At 47.6% G+C, this 20,735-nt stretch overlaps 1 protein-coding gene across 7 annotated transcripts in view; it reads left to right on the forward strand.

Moving 5' to 3' along the window:
• The window catches only part of PALM2AKAP2 (PALM2 and AKAP2 fusion), a 411,865-nt gene that overhangs the window by 176,310 nt on the left and 214,820 nt on the right, over window positions 1-20,735 (forward strand). For all 7 annotated transcript variants that reach the window (XM_036022040.1, XM_036022031.1, XM_036022034.1 and 4 more), the window contains exon 4: window positions 5,213-5,343. In XM_036022040.1, the coding sequence (XP_035877933.1) occupies window positions 5,213-5,343 (131 nt within the window). The remainder of the gene's footprint in view (window positions 1-5,212; window positions 5,344-20,735) is intronic.

The raw sequence follows: 20,735 nt of genomic DNA on the forward strand, positions 1-20,735 counted from the left end.
TTCACAATGCATCCCATGCCTCCCAGCCCTTCTACTCCTCTTCTGTTCCAAGCGAACATACTGTCACCTGAATGATGTGACACAGTCCTGTCATGTGTACTTTGTAATTCTGCCCCTCGCGACCTGTTTTCTTCCATTGCGCTCAGAGCAGACACCAAACTCCTTAACAAGGCTACCGGATCCTACCCATCTGACCCCTGCCTTCCTCTCCATCTTCAGCTGTTCCGTGCCTCCTGATCCAGCCCCACTCGCTGTGGTTTAGCCATCAGGGGTTCCCCTCTGGTCTGCAAACACACCGCTCTCTCCCACTTCTGGGCCATTGCATTTGCCAGTCTGCCCACCAGGAAGGCCCCACCCTGGATCTCAGACCTCAGCGCAAATGTTCACATACTCAGAGAGACCTTTCCTACCTACAGTGTCCTCCTTTGGTCCCTATTTGTTACATCATCCTGCCTACCTCCTGCCATGCCTGTATGTTGTCTGAAGATGTCTTTCATCCTTGTTTATTGGGACAAAGGCTCAGGGAGAGCAGGGATTTGCCTGTCTTCCTGGATGGTCTCTTTAGGACCTGGCAGAGTGCTTGGCATGTAGGGAATGGGTGGGGGCACCGCTGCACCTGAGATGGGGGTGCAGGAAGACAGACAGGTTCGCAAGAGGATGAGGAGTCCCTTTTTGGGCGAGTGCGTCTGGCTAGCCAGTGGGAAAGCGTATGCGTTCGTCAGGCATTTGGATAGTCATGGGTCCTCATGCTATGCTTACTCAAGGTGTGGTGCTCAGACCCGCAGCAGCACCTGGGAGCTTGTTAAGATCCAGATTCCCAGGCCCTGCTCCGGACTCCAGAATCAGCAGCTCTGGGGGTGGGGCTCTGGAAGCAGTTTGTTAGCGAGCTCTCCTGAGGATCCGTGGGCACACTGCCACTTGAGGCTCTGTTCTCGTTTTGAACGACAAAGCTGGACAGGCCCCGCAGAGTAAGGGCCAGATGCACTTTAGGAGCTCCCTCCGTCTGCTTTTCAGGAACCCCCGTCAGGGCTCCGTCTGTGCACTGCCGGCTCTCCGTCTGCTCCTCCCGTGCCTCAACCCTTCACAGTTGCCTCCACTTGACACATGAGAAGTTTCGACAGTTCTTAGCACCTGTAGGCTCTGATTCATTTTTTTGATGTGTGTTATTTGGACAATAAGGGTGTTAAAAAAACCTTTCCCTTTCTAGTTTTCACTTCTGCTGAGCTCTGCTTGCCACCTAATTCTGAGACACTCAGGCAGCAGGTAAAACCCAGAACAGAAAGGGGAGCAGGTGCCTGGATGGGGGTGCATGATCAGAATGCCCACGTGCGTTGTCTCAGGTCTCAGCTCCAATGCTCAAGTACTCAGAGAGACCGTCCACGCAGTCGGCCATCAGAGGCACCTCGAGGGAGTCTGTGGTGGGCTGAGGAAGCGTTTGGAGGAAAATGTATTTGACTTGGTGGTTTCCCCTGACAGTATTACTCTGGGGCCAGGTGAAAAAATCCACTCTGCTTTTTGTTTTGGTAATGTCAGAGTGTCTGTATGAAACCGACTTCCCTGAGACCAGGCCTACCGTCTTGTTCTGTTCGACCCTCTCTTTCTGGGTCTAGCTGTGGGGGATGTTTGAGTGACGTCACTGCCATGTCCAGAGAAGGGACAGATCTGGGGACACATGGGCTTCCTGTATTCATGGTCATGGGTTGCTTTTATCACTGGTACGGACTAATGGCCGGCGCTAACTCAGCCCAAATGAGGGGGTTAGGCCCTTCCTGTGCAGGATGAGAGCAGAGACAAGGGCATTCCCAAGGGCAGCGCTTCCTTGCTTTTCAGGAAGCCCCGGCTTCAGAACATCTCTGGTCGGGCACAGAAAGCCGGGACTGTCCGTGGCTGCCTTTCCAGTGACCAAGGTCGCCAGCATATCTGTCTCCCCAGATCCTATTAAGGTGTCTACCTCCTATGGACCGAACTACATTAATGTGAGACATTTTAGCACAGAAAGCACTCTGAAAGTGTGACACTCCCCCCACCCCAAGTAATTGGAGTGAAAGAAATTCGACAACTTTTCAGTTTACCCATTTAATTTATTCTCCGGGTGAATGAGGACGAGCTCCAGCCTTTGAGGAGCCGGGAGTGCAGGGTGAGGAAGATCTAAAAAGAAGTCATTTGAGGACAGTATGGAAGTGCTCTAGAGCAATGGTCCCCGACCTTTCTGGCACCGGGAGCCAGTTTTGTGGGAGACGATTTTTCCACAGACTGGAGGGGAAGCAGGATGGGGGCTGAGGGGACAGGAGGTGGAGTTCAGGCGGCAATGCCAGCAGGGCTCTGCTTGCTCATCCTCCACTCACCTCCTGCTGCACGGCCTGCTTCCTAACAGACTGGTCCCAGTCCACGACCCGTGGGTTGGGGGCCCCCGCTCTGGAGTATGTTCTCTGCCAAAGGGGACAGAGCAGAGAGCCCCTGACCCTGCTGCCCAAAGTGGAGGACAGCTTCTCGGGTGGCATTTTACCTGCACTTTCTCAGGTGAAAGTGGGAGAGGCCAAGGGAACAGGATGAACAACCATAATAAATATTTCTCTAGTAGTGTCTATGGGCCCAGAACTTTCCGTGTATGAACTCGTTTAATCCTCCTAACAAGCCCACAGTGGGCGCTGTTGCCGTGTCCATTTCACAGATGAGGAAGCTGAGGCTCAGTGAGGCCGAGGAGCCTGTCCAAGGTCACACCGCCAATAAGCGGCAGAGTGGCTCCAGAAGCCAGGCTGTTAAGTACTGTTCAACTTGGCCTCTTGTAGATGTGAGCGAGCTCTGTCTGGGGGATTTCAGTAGCTTGAGTGGAGAACCGTGGTTCTGAGTATTTTTTTCTTCTGTATTCCAGTTAGGAAGACCCACCAGTTTATCCCATCCCTTCCCATTTTCCCATGGACAGTGACAAAGCCTCAAAGAATGTAGTCACTGCTAGGACTGTCATAATAAATACCGTAGAGTGGGCAGCTTAACCGACAGAAACTTACTGTGTCTTAAAACTGGAGGCTGGAAGTCCAGGACTGAGGTGTCAGCAGAGTTAGTTTCCTCTAATGCCATCTCCTTGGCTTGTTGATGGTGGTCTTCCACGGGGGTCTTTGCATGGTCTTCTTTCTGTGCACGTCTGTGTCCTGACCCCCTCTTCTGGTAAGGACACCAGTTATATTGGGTTAGGGCACATCCCAGTGATCTCATTTAACCTGAAAGGCCCTCTTTCCGAATACAGTGACATTCTCAGGGTAGTAAGAGTTCGGACTTCATCCTGTGAATGAATGTTGGGAGGAGGGCTCAGTTCAGCCCATCAGTGAGAGCAAGAAAGTAAACAAATTATACCGTGGGCTTCTATGCATGCTTTTATATTATTTAAAACGCTCTGTAAATTTTTAAGTACTTTTTTTACTTTCCAACTGTTTATGTATAATACACTTACAGGCAATATGTTGCCAGTGAGTGAGGGGTAACTGTTTGAGCACATTGGAGTGAGGGGTCGGCTCCTGTCAGTACTCACTTTAGTGGTGCAGTTAGGAATGCCTTCCACGCGAACAGACTTGGGTCTCTAACTAATGGAAAGCTGCAGGTGGAGTCCTATAAACACGCTTCTCTGTGCACTCTAAGAGTAACCAAGCATGTCTCCACCCACAGTGATTTATTTATGATTAAAAACAAGAATGACGCCAGTGAACACCGTGGCCACCTGGACGCCACCCTGACGAAGAAGCATCACTAACAGAAGGTCCTGCTGCAGGTGCAGGGTCCTCAGCCATCGGAACTTGCTCATTCCTGTGCGTCAGCAGGGTCTCCGCCGTGCCGAATGGCTGCAGACTCCTTTGCAGGATGGAGAATCAGAACCACCAGTGAATTCCAATTCACTATTACTAAATATTAGTCATTGTTAGGGACTCATTTCACAGGCCCATAATAAGTAGCCCGTAATCCCATGTAACTCCGAAATTGTGTATTTTTTGCTCATAAGAGCAATAGAAAGGAAATTGTAGTGAGTGTGAATTTTGCGTTCACTATCTTAGAGACGCGCCCCACTCTCTCATTTCTGTGAATGATATTTAATTGGCTCCGAGCCATGCATGACCTGCCTCTTAGTCATTAAGAGGGCTCCCTTTCTCTCACCTTGCTCACCCTGCCTGCGGAGGTTAAATAAGATTCTGATGGCCCACAGCCTCTGCTGGAGAGGAGGAGCCGTCGGGGAGCCAGGGAGCTCAGTGTCGCTGCGTGTTGACTGGCCTCAGAGCTGTCACGCCTGTGGTTGCTGGGAAGAACTGGTCACGTGCCCTGCTCCTGGCAGACCTGGCCGTGTATCCTTACAGCGGCCCATTCCCACGACCACCCACCTGCCCACCGGGACACTCAGCCCTCGTGCCCAGCCTCTGCAGATACCCAGTAGCCACCATCTGACAGCTAGAGTCCATGGAATGGAAACCCAAATCACAAATCCTTTTACCTGCTTTCTTCGTCTTGCTCTTCATTTTAGGGAGTTTCAACATGCCTTTTTCTTGGGCTGTTTTCCTTTCCCTTCTCAAAGCAGTCATCACTCTGTCCCAACAACCGACCAAAACACATTTTCCTTTCACTCCAAGATGTATCAGGACGCTGGCTCAGGTGGGCTACCTGATTTCAGTACCACCTGGGACCCCGGCCGCGGATGGGTGGCAGTCATGAAAGAGTTTTTAAGATGAGCTGTGGCGTAGATTAATCTTTTAAAAAGAAGACTTTTAGGTGGACTGAATATTAGGTGATTGTAGGAAATTTTATTATGCAACTGTAGCTGCACAGAAGAATGTCCTTTTAAAAAAAAGAAATAATGAAATATGTATGCGTGAAATACCGTGTTTTGTTATTTACTGTATTACGTGTTGGTGGAAAAAAGTGCATGAGGAAATGTGGCAAAAAGTTTATAATTGTTACATCTAAATGAGGTTACATGGGCATTCATTATACAGTTTCCTCCATTTTTCTGTATGTTTTCAAACTTTTTTTTATAATAGAAAATGTAGAATAAACCCCTCTGCGGGGACTGGGCGGGAAGGAAGCAGTGGGGGCCAAGCTGGCGAGGAGGGGAAGGCGGCGGTTCAGGGGCGCGCTGAGGAGGGGCCCGGCTACAGCACAGGCTCTGAGGATGGAGCGGAGGCTGTGGGCCGAGAGGGGTCACGCGGTCTGTTCTCTTCTCTCACTCCCGCAGTCCAAAGTGCTCCGGGAAAAATGGCTGCTGCAGGGTATACCTGCTGGAACTGCCGAAGAGGAGGAAGCCAGGAGGCGGCAGTCTGAAGAGGATGAATTCAGAGTCAAACAACTTGAAGATAGCATTCAGAGGTAGGTGGTTTTCTGCCCAGCAGGCCCCAGGTTAAGGTTTCACAGTGCAGTAACCACTATTGTCCTCTAGGGGGCTGTGCTCAATGAGGTCACCCTTTATCCAGAGGTTAAGAATTATCTTCTTAAACAGAGTGCATCGATACCATTTCAACTTTTCCAGAGACCCCAGAATTATTACTCGGAGTAATAGCTATTGTTTTGGGCTGTCATACAGTTCATCGATGTCTTCAGGGACCGGTGAGGTGTTGTAAGCAGCTTGCCCCTTCACTAATTGCCCCTTTTTGAGTTTTCTATCAGCCTTTGTCTTTTTCCTTCTTGGGCTCAGGCTGTCAGCTGTCAGTGCTGCCATATAGAGGGTCTGTGTTCAGTGCTGCCATTGATCGATTGCATGCAGGGAAATTGTAAGCAAGGGTCTCGGGATTGAAACGACGAGGGCGGGGGCACTGAACAAGGGCACCCCATGGGTTACGTTGTGCCTGCACTCCAAAAATTCACCGTGTGTGGTCTCCTTTCCCTGCTCAGAGGGTGAGGGGCTTCCTCTAGGGTCCTCAACCAGGATCTGAACATTTCAGTCCAGGAGATCAGTGGCCTTCCTCTGGCCATGGGCAGCCCAGCCTCACACAGGAGCAACAACGTAGGTTCCACTTGGGAACAGTAGCCACGACAGGTCCCAGGACACCTAGTCGGAGATATGAGGTGCTGGTGGGAGGTGGTGGAAGGCTTTGGAACAAACTCTTCCCCTCCACCCTGTGTCACCAAATTTGGCCTGAAATTCCACCCTGGAGAGCTTCATCTTTCTCCTGGGGTTACGAGTTCGTTTAAAACACAAAAGGCAATAGCTAACTTGCTCCCAGTCGTTTGTACCCCAGAGTAAATGAAGACTGTGAGGGGGCCCAGCAGTGCCACCAAAGGGGAAATGCCCTGAGGCCCATGTCCCTGCTTTGCCTGGGCTCTGATGTGCTTTCAAGAGCTCTCAGAGCAGCATGGCTAAACTTTGCTACACACAGGGGTGGGCAAAAGTAGGGGTACAATTGCTCATATGGAAAATAATACAATAATAAATAGTAATGCAAGAATAAACTCTGTTTTGTGTACTTACAACTGTAAACCTACATTCACCCTCCCTGTGTGTGCTTGTGTGTGTGTGTGTAGTAGTGCTGGAAGAAGGACACGTGAATGCTGTAAACACCAGCATACGCATGTGAGGGCAGGTACCTCCAGAACCCAGGAAAGGCAAGGACTCCCTGTTAGAAGCCCAGAAGATGGGAGGGTGAGAGGCAGGCTGCAGAGTCCTGAGCCTCGGGGGTTTCTTCTCCTCAGCAGTGGCTCAGCTTAGGCCAGATGAGGAAGCCAAGGACTATTGGAAATATTGGCAGTAAATTGACGAGGAGAAGGCAGTTCTGAGAAATGGTTTTAGAGGAGGTTTGTTTTTAAGTCTCAAAGTGACGGTGCTTTCTGCTCCATGGTGCTTTCTGCTACAGGGACAGTTGACACGCTACAAGATCTCTTTGTCTTTACTCATGTCAAAAGTGACAGTCATCTTCCGGGCTCTTTCTTGCTGGCTTGACACAATCATAACACATGGGTCTGGGGCAAAGTAGATGCTCCACAGGTATGTGTCAAATGAAAGAATTGGGGTGGGCATGCCGTGCTTCAGGGAATCCCTGCCTGGTGGAACAAGCCTGGGAGTTTACCCTCCAGCCCACCTTGGGAAAATCCTAGAGGCCAAGTGGGCTGGGCACAGTCTGTTCCCAGCAAGAACCGTGGTTCAGGTTTGGGGCGGGGCAGCATTGTGCATGTAGAGATAAAATTCCAAATCTGAATCTTTATATAATAACAATCTGGAAACTGTCCATGGATCAGATGCAGCCGAACAGATAAATAAAGAAATTCTAAAGGAAACCTTGAAGCACAACATGAATTTGTAAGTCTTTAGGTTTTGGTCCACTGGTCTAAGTTCCTCCCCAGCCACAAATTAGATTCTCTTAAAGAGATATGAACTCTTCCAACTATAAAGTATTTTAGTGCAGTTGTACCCTAATGGTATTTTAGTCCCTGTTGGCAAAACCAGGAGTAACACAAAGAACCCGAAGGAGCAGGAGAGGAGAGAGAACAGTACCCAAAGAACAGGGAGAATGCCTACAAGGAAAATTAAGAGAAATTTGGGTCATTTAGTTTAGAATAAGAAAAGATAATAGCAGCCTGACTCAGAACCTTGAGTGTATATAGGATGTAGGTCACGCTTTAACTTTTTTTTTTAAATTTTCTTTAAATTGCTGTTGCAGTACAATTTTCTATCTTTTACTCCCATCCCAACCCACCCACCCAACCCTCACTCTTTAACTTTTTATGTCTGGGCCATTCTGGGTATGATAAAGACTTCAAATATCTCCTGGCTGGCATAGCTCAGTGGATTGAGCGTGGGCTGCGAACCAAAGTGTCGCAGGTTCAATTCCTAATCAGGGTACATGCCTGGGTTGCAGGCCATGACCCCCAGCAACCGCACAATGATGTTTCTCTCTCTCTCTCTCTCCCTCTCCCCCTCCCTCCCTTCCCTCTCTAAAAATAAATAAATAAAATCTTTAATAAAAAAAAGACTTAAAATAAAGCACGAGAACTAGACCTGTGTCTATTTCCCTAGATACCTTCCAGATGAAAGAACATAACCACCTTTCGAATTCTCTGATTCTAAAATTCTTTATAGTGCCAGTAGCCGCACAAGAAGTTCAGGTGTACAGACAAGTTTTCTTCCAAAATGCTGATTATAAATTGTTAGTAGTTTGGAACTGGGAATGTTGTCTCTCTTCCTAAACTATTATATACAGTGCTTAGATCTGGAGGTCAGCTCACAAAAAGGGAGGGAGTGAGGGAAGGTAGGAAATATGTAAATAGACCATTACATTCTGGGCACTCCAGTCATCTGGGACGCTTTTAATATACAGATTCCCAGGCCCCGTTCCAGGAAATTTGGATTCAGTGACCCAGGTGGGGAGCCCGGTAATTTATGTTTTTTAATGAGTGCTCTGTGTACGTCTCTTGCATGGTCTGGCTCAAGAATAATTGCTTTAAATGGAAAAAAGGATAGATCCCAAAATGAAATCTCATTTTAGTGCCTAGAAAACCCCCAAGGGAAGTGAGAAATTAATAGCATTTATAAAAAACTTGATTTCACACAAACAGATAAAGACAACCTTGATCCTTGATTTTAGGCTGATTCTAAGCCTGAGTGCTTTGACTCGAGGACATGTGAAGCCTGCTTCGGGCCTCTCACAGGTGGGAACAGAGCTCTCTGTCCAGTATAGCGCTCCATCTCTCTGCCACAGGCCCCACTGTGATGACAAGTTCCACTTGAACCTGACTAGAAACACCCCTGGTGTACCAGACTAAAAATTACACGGGTCAGGAAAGCAGACTAGTTTCTACAAGGCCAGAACATTCCACCATTTATCAAAGATTTCTGGTTGAAATTCAGAGCGCTATAGCCCTGAGACGATGCCCTCGAGCTGGCGGGAAAGGAGAACAGGTCATCACGGTGGATGAGCAGGTGGTTACTGCTTTGCACAGCCTTTCCTGGGACAGTGTCAGGACGGCGTGGTCTATTGATTACATTCCTGGCCTACTGGACACCAGAAACATCATAGACTAAAGGAGGTTAGAAGTATTGAAAGCAAAATCTGCACCCAGATATCTTTTTAAAATTTTCTTTTTTAAAACGTTGGAATGTCACATCTTCTGTATATGCTTTATTTCCCATTGGGGTACCACATTGAGAAAGCCCAAAGAATGGTTTCTGGTTTGGGCCCTTGTCACCCACTGTCCACGCCATCACGGTGTGTGACGGGTGCCCGGGGGCCACACGTGAGTCTCACATGAATGCTTTTGGACATTTTAGGCAGTTGGAGCCACACTAGCCCTGTCTGCTCCACATCTGCTCCAATCAAGTCCTGTCGTTCACATTGTGGTTTTACCACGTAAGATTCTCTTCCTACTGCCATGAGGTTTTTTTATTCAAGCATTTGAAAGGCAGTGTTCTCAACTTTCTTTGATTAGGTGAGAAATACAGGGAACATTTGCTCGCTGCCTTGGAGTTACCCCAGTGAGGCTGAGAACCCGCGTGGAGTAGCAGATGGAAACGGAATGAGCTGTCCCAAAGCCAGCCAGGATGCTAATTCTAGCTCTGCCGAAAATTTGCTCTGTGACTTCGGGCAAGTGTCTCCTTGTCTCTGGTTTTCTCATCTGTTCAGTGAGAGTTCTCTCGGGATCTTCCCCCTCCGGTATTCTGAGATCCTCTGATGTGAGGGGTTGGCTTGAGATCCCTCTTTTGAACACACGTACCTGTGCAGAGAAATGTCACTGTGGTGGAAGGAAGTGGTTTTGGAGACAGGCCAGCACCGGGGAAAGAGGTTAAGTTCTCAGGAAACAAAAGCCCCGTGTGTAACTGACTCATCACAGATGTGACTCATTCATCCGAACCGCTGTCAGTTCTAAAATATGTCACATCGCATAGTCATTGAATAAAATATTGCAGTCCCAGCTGCGAAGCCAGAGAGGGCAACTTTTTCAAAGAAAAATTCAAGATGTAAATGGACTGGTTCATTTCTGCTTCTGATTTAAGATTCTCTGAGTGCCTCTGGTGGTCTCTGATGGATACCAGAATTCACTTCATTTCCCACATTCTGAAGTCCCAGAGCAGAAGACTGGCAAAATCAGGCAAAGGCATGTGTGTGTTATATTATTGGATTCTGGCAACCAAGAAGACGGTCCCCCACAAATAACAGACATAGAAAAGGCAACCGCAGAAACGTATTGGAATCACAACGCACACTTGCATGGGACTTAGTGCGTTCTTCCTGCTTGCTATTTTTAACCCCAAGATGCCCTGTTCCTTCTCAGCAGGGAGCGGAGCACCCCACATTAGCATTCCATCTCCGTGCCCTCCCAGCCGGCGCCCCTTTGGGCAATCCAGCTCTGTTCTCCTCCCGCTTCTTTGTGTTTCCCTAAAATAAATCATACATACTGTGGACCATATAGTGATACAGTGGCATCCCTATATTATCTAATATTTATTGGTCTCTTACTCTGTTCTTGGTACTGACCTAGCTCTTTGACCCTCGTTACTTCAGTAAGTTTCTCACTTGATCCTCATAACACACTCATGAAGTAGCAGCGATCGTGATGAGGCCCATAATACAGTTGGAAGAACTGAGGCTTAGGAGGTAAAGTAGAATAACATGCTACCTGGAATGACCCCTTTAATATAAGTGAGACAGTGAGTATTTGAACTCAGCTCTGCCTAATTCCAAAGCACATCATCAAAAATCTCAGCAAAAGTTATTTTAAGTTAAAAATGTCTGAGACCCGTGATGTTCAGTGAAGTCACACGAAGTTCATCTCATAGTGACTATAGGTGGATGGACAGCAATGTGGGTCTCCCTCCTCTGCCCGGACAAGTGTTCTTCCAGGAAACAGTGTAGCAAATGTGCAAAGGGCTGGGCTTGGGGCTATTGTGTGTGGTCATCGTGACTGGTGAGGCTGCCCCCTTCAGGTTCTTTCAGGAAGTACAGGCTCCATTTTAGGCTTAGTTGCTTTGTGTCTCCAAAGCCCTTTGCTGTTGAGTCCACTTTCTTGGCTGTATGTGCATAGCCTAAATCTCTGTTGCAAACAGTGTGTGATTATGTAAAGGGCTTCTAGCATAGCATGCTGATTAGGAAGCTGGACCTTAAAGAAGTTTGACCTTGGTCCAAGTCCTAGTTCTGCATGTACGAGTTGTTTGATCTTGGACAAACCGTGTAACCTCCCTGGACTGAGTTTCCTCACCTGTCCTCTAAGGTTAACAATGAAGTGTTGTTGTGACGTGTGGAGATCATTAAATTTGTGAAGTGCCAAGTACAGTAGGATGTTGGCAAGTAAGAGTATTGCTCCTGTTATTGTTTTCTCCTCTGTTCTTCTAGAACAGGGTTTCTCAGTAGCATCACTATTGACATTTGGGGCCAGATCGTTTTTGTTGTTGTTGTTGTTGTTGTTGTTGTTGTTGTGGGGAGCTCTTGTGTGCTCTGCAGAATATTTAGCAGCATCCCTGGCCTCTACCCAGCTGATGCACCACCTCCTCCCCTGCCCCTAGTCAAGACAATAAAAAATGTGTCCAAGCATTGCTAAATATCTCCTGGAGGCAGAGGGCCAGGGGAATAGCCCTGAATTGAGAACCACTACTCTAAAGCCTAGAGTGACGGGTGTTGACACGAAGGCAAAAATAACCCATCAAGTAGATTAGGGATATAGAACCCTCCAAAGATATATGAAGATAACAATAATGATTCTCGGGGCAGAATGACAGAGTGTTTCAGTTACTTGGAAATATGAGGCTTCTCTTAAGCACTGAGCCATGAAAGTCAGTTCTGAGTTGTTGTTGTTTTTTAAAGGTTGCATCCAATGCTACACTGATTTTGTGAAGGCAGTGATTTTATGACAGCTCATAAAGCTGTAGACCTTAGGTACGCATAACTGAGGTGTTATCTGGATCAACTCCTATTTGACACTCAACGTTTCAATAAACCCAGTGAGTGGGAAGCAATAAGCAGTCTCTTCCCAGAGGCAGAAAGTAACAGGGAACTCATGCCCTCTCAAAATAAGTCCACACCGGAACAACTCTCATTATTATCGAAGATCCTCCTTTGGGATGAAAATTATATTCTGTGCAATTTCCACTGGCTCCGTGGCTCCTAGCCTGACCTGCTGAGATCACACAGAGAAGTCACTCTTTACAGATTCTGAAATCTGGATGCTTGTGGTCTGTGGTCAGCTTGGGAAGCTGAGACAGGTGCGGAAGGAAGCACTCTGAACTTGCTCTCAAGTTTGTCAACATTGCCGGTGTGTTTCTTCATGGCAGTAGTGGAAGAGCCTGCTGCCAGACGCTTCCCATGCTTCTTGCCTTACTCACTCTAATTGCCTCATTATTGGTCAGGTAAATTGGGTTCAAAGTGCCCGGAACTATGCAAATAGTGGGAGATTTCCACTGAGACCACATAAGAGCCACCTTTGAGGAGTGCTTACGTTTTCTAGCATTTAATCATTGTAATTAAAGGAACTGTGCAAAGTCAGCTCTCTTGGCAGCTGGGCCCCGGCTTTTTGGCTTATGGTTGCCATCCCTCAAGTTTTCCCTCTACAAAAAGCTTTGAAAGTAGTATTTTTCTTGCCCCTGTAGCTTGTAACATGGTCCTTTCTAATCCTTCTATACTCCTACTGGACCAAAAACATCAAGGGCCCTGTCGATATTTTCTTGCACAGTCTTCACCCATGGTGCTTTCTGAAGGCATCGGATGGTCCCTTGGGTCTTTCCCAGGGAGGACAGCCTTTGATCTTAGAGCAGGGGGTCCTTACCAGCAAGCCTGGGGGTTGTGGTCCAGTGGCCAGGAGGATTTGATGGGGAGCAGACGTGCTTAGGCAGGCCGCCTTGACGCCTCCATCACTAGGACCCTAGAAGAAGTGCCCCATGTGGTCTCCCACACTAAAAGCAACTCCTGTCATCATGGATTCTTTGAATCTCTCACCCCAGGTGTGAGCCCTAACAGTGGGAATTTCAGACGAGGTGAGAAGAGAGCAAGACATAGCAACAGATGGGTTAGGTTTAGGTTACGTTTGTTAGGAGGGATTTACCTACATCCTGTTCCCCACTCCCTTTTCTCTGAGAAACGGTTTTAGCACCTCTGGAGCACATGCTGAGTTATCTTCGCTAAATGAAGGCTTAAGGTTTGTTACGCTCACAGATTCTGAGTCAGGACTTTGAGCAGAGAGCAGCAGGAATGGCTTGTCTCTGCCCCACAGCACGTGGGGCCTCAGCTGGGAAGACACAGGTGGCTGGGGGTGACTCCAGGGGCTGGGAGCTGGAATCAGCTGGAGGCTTCATCCTCGCATGCCCAGGGCCTGAGCCTGTGATGTCTCAAAGGCTAGGACTAAGGTCCAGGGCATGTCCCCATGGCTCCTCCATGGGCTTGACCTTCTCACTGCACTGCACCTGGGCTCTGACAAGGGGCAACTCAAGGGAGAGTGTCTGGGGAGCCTTTCCAGAGACCCACGTGGAAGCCGCAAGACTTCTTCTGTCCTTGCTGCTGGAGGTCTCGGTAGTGTCGCTTCTGCTGCATCTCATTGGTTTCAACTAACCCACGAGAGCAACTCAGATTCAAGGAGAGGGAAATTAAACTCTTGTCTCTGGATGGGAATGGTAGGGTCACACTGCAGAAGGGCACATGGGATGGAAGATACTTTTGCAGCCAGATTTGGAAAATACAGTCTGCCTCTGAGCCTATGTTGTTTGGCGCATATTTGAAAACTCGCCTTTATTATTATATACGTTTGAACATTTCTCTCATTATTATGCTGTTTCCCTTTTATTTTTATTCATCTTAAAATCTGCTTTGGTGCAGTTAAAAAAAGGATTAAGGAGTGGAGGCATCGATGTGACTTGAAAGCCACACGTGAAGTGAGGAGACCGCGGTGCCTCCTGCCGACAGAAAGCGTCTCCCGCCTTGCAGCCTGGCCTGCTGCTCTCCTTTGAAGCAGAATCTCTGTCGGAATAATACCCATGCCAGGGACCCTGGAGTTGTGTGTTCATTTCTCCCATGCAGAAAGGCAAAGGAAAAAAGTGAATCATATCTGAATGCTGCCAATGTGCAGAGAATGTCTGTGAGGTTTTAGGGACACTCCTGCCAGCATAGATGGTCACCCCAATCTGGGTGCCTGGGGGAGTGACTTTAAGGACTGCCATACTACGTGGCATGAGGGCTGCGACCTTCACCAGATTCTGGATGAGAGGACGGGATGTGTCTAAACACCAGTGGCATTCAAGGCCACTGCTGGGCCACATGGCTCCTTTGCACAAATTAGAAAATGTAGCTTCACACGGGGCCACTGCTTGGGAAGCCCACTGGCCAGAATCCAGCTGCTTCGCTCCTTCGGCCAGCATCCTGGGGACAGGAATACGCTTTGCAAGCTTATACGGTGGCCCCGTTCCCATCTTGGTCTTCAGTGACCTCGTTCTTGTTTGGTCATTAAGATATTCCCAATTTTACCCAGGCTGGTGTGGCTCAGTGGATTGAGTGCCAGCCTGTGAACCAAAGGGTCACCAGTTCGATTTCCAGTCAGGGCACATGCCTGAGTTGCAGGCCAGGACTCCAGTAGGAGGAGAGTGAGGGGCAACCACACATTGATGTTTTTTTCTCTCTCTTTCTCCTTCCCTTCCCCTCTCTCTAAAAATAAATAAAATCTTTTTAAAAAAAGACAGTCCCAATTTCCCCCATTCTTACCTAATCTCAGGTGAGGGTGAAAGAGATGGAGATGAAGCTTTTTTCAGGCCACGGGGGAGCTCAGACAGGTGATCCAACCATAAAAGGGTGGGGAAGCTCCTATTAGCAGAGTCCGAAGGGGACTATGAGAACATATACAGGGGAGGGGAGCTCAGATTACGGAGTGCAGGTGAGACTCCCTAGAGAAGATGATGTTTGAGGAGCATGTGTTTTTCTCCTGCTAGGCAAATGTTTTCTCTTTTTTTGTTCCATTCCATTCCTTTCCATTATATTCTGGTTGTTCCCGGTTGGGATGTAAATTCTGTAACAGCAAGGGCTTTATTGGTCGCTCACCATGTTCGTCTCCTCAGGCTGCTGTAACACATGACCTTAAACTGGGTGGCTCGGAACATCAGAAATGTATTCTCTCACAGTTCTGGAGGCCAGACATTCAAAATCAAGGTGTCAGGAGGGCTGTGCTCCCTCCAAAGGCTCTAGGGAAGGACACTTCCCTGCCTCCCCCAGCTCCTGGTGGCTCCAAGCGTCCTTGACTTGTGGCCACACAACTCTAATCTCTTCCTCTGTCTTCACAGGGCCTCTCCTCTTCCGCCTGTGACTTCCCCTCTTCTGTTTCTTAGAAGGACATTTGCCATTGGATTTAGGATCCAAGCAGATAATCCTGGATAATCTCAATCCTTAAACTAGTTACATCTGCAAAGACCCCCTTTTCCAAATGAGGTCACATTCACAGGTCCCAGGGGTGGAAATGGACATACCTTCGGGAGGCCACCATCCAGCACACTGCACCCACTGCATGTGCCCCGAGAGCCTAGAGTGCTGCCTGGTGTCTACTAGGTCACTCAGTACATATTTTTTAATGTAACTGGTCTGCATCAGCCTTAGGTCACCCACAGGATTGTCATGAGGTTCAAAACCAACATTTACGTCTAGAGATAGTGTAGGGCTGTAGTTACGGGCGTGAACATCAGCAGCACTTGCTGAGTTCAAGTCCGGGGCCTCCACTTCCTGCCTGTGTAATCTTAGGCAAGTTCTTTCACCCTCTCTCCGCTCCAGTTTCCTCTTCCCCATAAAGGAAGACAATAATAATGAGATGAACTTTATTGGGTAGTGGTGATGATTAAATCAAATGAATGATTTAACTAATGTATGCAAATTAGAACTGTCTAGTACTTGATGCCTAATACATTTTAGCTTGTATTATAAAAATAATAATAGAATAGTGGTGAGACAATGTGTCATATATAAGTAACCCCAAATTGTTTGATTTTACAAGGCTTTCTCTCTACTTCCAGAAACAGCTGAGAGGATGTTTCAAGCTTAGCATTCCATTTCAGAAGTCAGCTCCAGCTGGACAGAGGAGTCCAGGGGTGACTTTGGAAGCCTCAGCCCTCCCACTGTGAGGTGCAGGCAGAGCTGGGGCCCGGGGCTTGGTGCCCGCAGCCTTACACGGCAGGGGCGTGTCTGTGCCCAGGGCAGCTGCCCCTCGCTCGCAGCCTCCCTCCTATGACCAGCTTATGTCTGTTACCCATGAGGCCCTCAGCAGGAATTCCAGGGTTTCCCAGGACCTATCAGCTAATGTAGAGGCTGAAAAAGAACAACTCCAAGGGCAGATGAAGTAGGACAGTCTGACTGATGGACTTGAGAAGAATCTAGACCACTAGTGGGGCAGACTGGGTGGAAGAGGGTGGGAGGCTGGAATTATCTTAGGGTTTTTTTTTTCAAAGTAACTTGATGCTTTGCAGTTGCTTATTTTAAAAAATCATCTGGGTTGTCTGAGGGATGCCCTGCTCAGCTGCTTAGGGGACTGGCTCTGTCAGAGGCAAATGGCTAAACCCAGTGGTGGTCAAAGCATGGTCCTCAAGCTATTTCCAGTTAGACAACTGTTTGTTACCTGTCTATGATGACATAAGGTCAGAAGCTGCCAGTTAGGTGTTTAGAAAGTTTAATAACAATTTGACATCACCATGACAACCATTGACAAGCAATCAGTGGACCTGCCTCATTAAAGAGACCAATTTGGGTGATTTGGGTGTGGTCACACATCCAGTGGTGAGTTACTTGTGTCATGATACAAGTACTAGTACAACTACTAGTACAAGACAAGTACTAGTCTGCTGGGAGTTGAATAAACCCCAGTCCTTCCCACAGAGAGCTTGAGAAGCATACTGCACACCAAATGCCTTCGTGTTTAAATACCGTCATCGCCATCTCTTGTACCATTCAGCTTTAGATCTAGAAAAAACAACTTGGAGAGCCTTCCAGGGGTGTCCAACCTTTTGGCACCTCTGGGCCACACTGGAAGAAGTGTTGTCTTAGGCCACACATTAAATATACCAACACCAACAAAAGCTGATGAGCAAAAAAAAAGATTTTAGGTAAATTTATGATTTTATGTTGGGCCAAATTTGTAGCCATCTTGGGCTGCATGCGGCCCGAGGACCGTGGGTTGGACACCCCTTCTTCAACTAAGCCCCTCCCACACTTCTCACCTTAAAGGTGAAGAACCTGGGGCTGGGACAGACCATGGGGCTCTGGGAATGAGCCAGCCAGTGATCTTCCTGGAACTACACCCAGGTCCCCAGCGCTCTTCCAGAGCAGCCATTCTTTTCTTGTAGCTAATGCAAAAGCAATTTCAGCCCCAACAAGGAGTCACACACTCCAAATGAGTGCCCGAGGATGATACTGTTTCCTTGGGAACAGCTGTTTCATAAGCAACCCTGGCCTGACATATGGGGTGCTCTGCCATTGCTGGGGTCTTCCGCTCCGCTAAGCCAAGGGCAGGACTCCTTAGGACACTGATATGTTAACATTAGCTACACACACACACACACACACACACACACAGATAGCTTGGTTTCGATCTTGAGAAAATCAGTGAATGTCCCAGCTGAATCTGTAAATAGGACCAAGAATAAGATTGCTCTCCCTGGGGGCATGCTAAGAATTTTTATCAGGTGACAAAGGAAGCCCAGAGGAATGTCTTAGTCTGGGAAAGCAGAAGTGAAACTTGGCTCTTCCCTCTGTAGGACTGTCCATGGTGAAAAGCCATGCAAGGGTAACTGGTTTGTTCAGCCCTCCGCGCTCAGGTAGGACTACGCTTACGGCATTTCCGAGTGATGCACATTTCTCCGGATTGTAAGAAAGGGAGGGAGAGTCTACAGTTGAGTGGCCTTTCCATGGCCAGCGCTGCCATGCCCAGGACAGTGTTCATGGGGTCAGGCGGGGAGGAAGCGCGGCTTTGTCAGGGCACAGTTCCTACTGGTGGAAAGTCAGAGGGTCACCCTCATATCTCAAGGATGGCGGCACTTCCATCCCAAGCGTGTCCTGTGTCTAGGGTAGTCATGCAGCTCTGATGAGGAACATGGTGAAGATGCTCCTCCGACTTCTCTTCAAATGATATAATTTTTTTTGGTATGATTCACTGGCTTTCACACGTCTTAATGAGGATTTTCCCCAGCCCACTAGGCTTCACTTAGTAATTAGCCCCAAGGACTTTTTGCCACTCCCTAGGTCTGAATCCAATGCTAGACACAGGATTCTAGCAACAGGAGATGTGGGTTTTCAACACAGCTTAAATAGTCACCACTCAACCTTTCAGCAGGGCGGGCTGGCGCCAACCTGGCACCTGCCGTGGGCAGCGGGGTGGTGTAGGGTCAAGAGCCAGTGTGCTCACTGGATTCGAATCTTTGACTTACGGCCTTGGACTGGCTACTTAGTAAGTTGTGCCTCAGCTTCCTTATCTGTAAAGTGGAAATATTCATTGTGCATACTTTGGGGATTCTTGTGAGGATTGTAAGTTAACACATGTAAATGCTCAAAACAGTGTCCGACAGTGACGATAGTTGGTGTTTATCTCCCCCTGACCCAAAGCCTATGTTTGCTTCATGCAAATGGAATGATTCTCAGACCAAGTTTTTTCAATATCCCTTTATTAGAAGGGGTTTTCATTTAATTCCAGATTATGTTGTAATTCACATTCACTTTATTCACTATACAAATCAGTGTAGATATATAGTTGTTTCTTCTTTAGGTGCAAGGTTGGGAGTGATCTCTCCTCCCCCTTTTAGAGATGACCTTTGTCCCTCACACCGCTGGTCTCACCAGAATTTCACTGCACTTGCTACCTGCTCATTCAGTGAGATTGGGGGTGTGACCCTTACTGTTCAGGTTAAATGTTCTTTAATCATCGGAGTATAGGAGTTTGCATTAAAATAAATAATAGGTAATCAATCACATTAACAAACCAAGATGATTATTAACTTAATAAGGTAAAAATAATTTTCCTAAGTGTCCCTATTTGTGATCACCTCTGTTCTCGGAGGAGAATTAATATGGACACATCTTTTTAAAGAAGAATTTGAACTAAAAGGTCCCATAAGCAGTGGTATCCTGCTTCCTTTGCAGCGGTTATGCCCTTTGTAGCTGCCCCACGTGATAGCAACATCAAGATCAATCCCCCAATATTTCAAGGACAAGTATAACCTCACTAGGCACACACATGTACACACACACTCCCATTCTCCCTGGTTTTCCCTCGGTACCACTGCACAGATGAGGAAACATCTCAGATGCCTTCTGCCTTAGCTGTTTGAAGACACGTTTTTCAGAGGACTGAATTCATAGTTTTATGTAGATACGGATATAGATAGATATAGATATAGATACAGATATAGATCCCTGACTAGTTTATGTTCACATCACTAGATGCGACAGGTGACGGGTGTTCACCTCATTAGGACATACCCAACATTACTTGTTGACTTATTATACCTTTTTAAAGCCAATATAGAGATTAAAAATTACAATTTTGATAAAAACAAGATAGGCCCTGGCTGGCGTAGCTCAGTGGACTGAGTGCAGGCTGCGAACCAAAGTATCGCAGGTTTGATTCCCAGTCAGGGGATATGCCTGGGTTGCAGGCCACAGCCCCCAGCAACTGCACATTGATGTTTCTCTCTCTCTTTCTCTCTTTCTCCCCCCCTCCCCTCTCTGAAAATAAGTAAGTAAATCTTAAAAAAAGAAAAAATTCTAAAAAAATTATTAAAAAATGATTTTAAAAAAACAAGACAGTACTTTGTGAAGATCCTGGTTATGGGTGGCTGACTTTGGGACACCCCCTTGTTATAAAATGTTCTTCCCATCCTCAGACCAACTGCACTGACTCCATCCCCCTTCCTCACTCTGTCCTCTGTGCCCAGCATTTCCACCCCCTCACCTCCCATTCATGCTCCTGTGTGCCCTCTGACCCTGCGCTTGCCAAGTCACCAGTGACCATTTAGCGGCTAAGTGCCTAAGTGCGGCGGAGACATTTTAATCCTCACCTGAGCCGACTGTTAGCAGAAGCCGAGACCGCTGAACACTCCCTCTGTCCTGACAGATCTCCCCTCCCTGGTTGACTTGATGTGAGAATAGCCTTGACTTTCCAACTCCTCTCCCTCCTTCCATCCTTGAAATGTTTGTTCTTTGGGATTCTTATGTTCGTGCTCGTGTTCCTTCTTACACTCTCTTGGAGTGATAGTATCTGTTCTCTTAGCTTCTGAAATGCAAACATCATTTTACCCCTGTTTTTTCTTCAGAGCCACCCATATATCCAGCGGCCTCCCGGCTATAGCTATTTGGATCTCTCCCAAATGCCTGAAACGCAACATGTCAGAAACTGAACTCACTACTTTCTCTGATTTAGTCCCTCTCTTTGGTTCTTCATGTCATTGAGGAGCCTCCCTGTGCGCCCAGGTGCCCAAGTCTGAAACCAGGGCATCATTCCTGATGCTGCTCCCCTTTTCAACCCCTTTTCTGTTCAGTAAGTATATGTCACAAGTACTTCTAGAATCCTTCCACTCTTTTCCATTCCCACTGCCACGACGCTAGTCCAGAGTGTCACTGTCTTTCCTGTGGGCTGTGCAACAGCCTCTTACCCAGTCTCCCTTCCTCTAGCATTGTGTCCTTCTAGCCCAAACTCTACCGGCCACCAGCAATATCTCTCAAAATTTACATCTCTTGATGTCACTCTTGAAAACCTTTACCCATTCCCCTTTGAGTATAGATAAAGTGCAAACTCCCCATATGGCCTAGAGAGCCACTGATAGGACCTCT

The sequence above is a fragment of the Phyllostomus discolor genome, chromosome 3 (assembly GCF_004126475.2).
Source record: "Phyllostomus discolor isolate MPI-MPIP mPhyDis1 chromosome 3, mPhyDis1.pri.v3, whole genome shotgun sequence".
NCBI lineage: Eukaryota > Metazoa > Chordata > Mammalia > Chiroptera > Phyllostomidae > Phyllostomus > Phyllostomus discolor.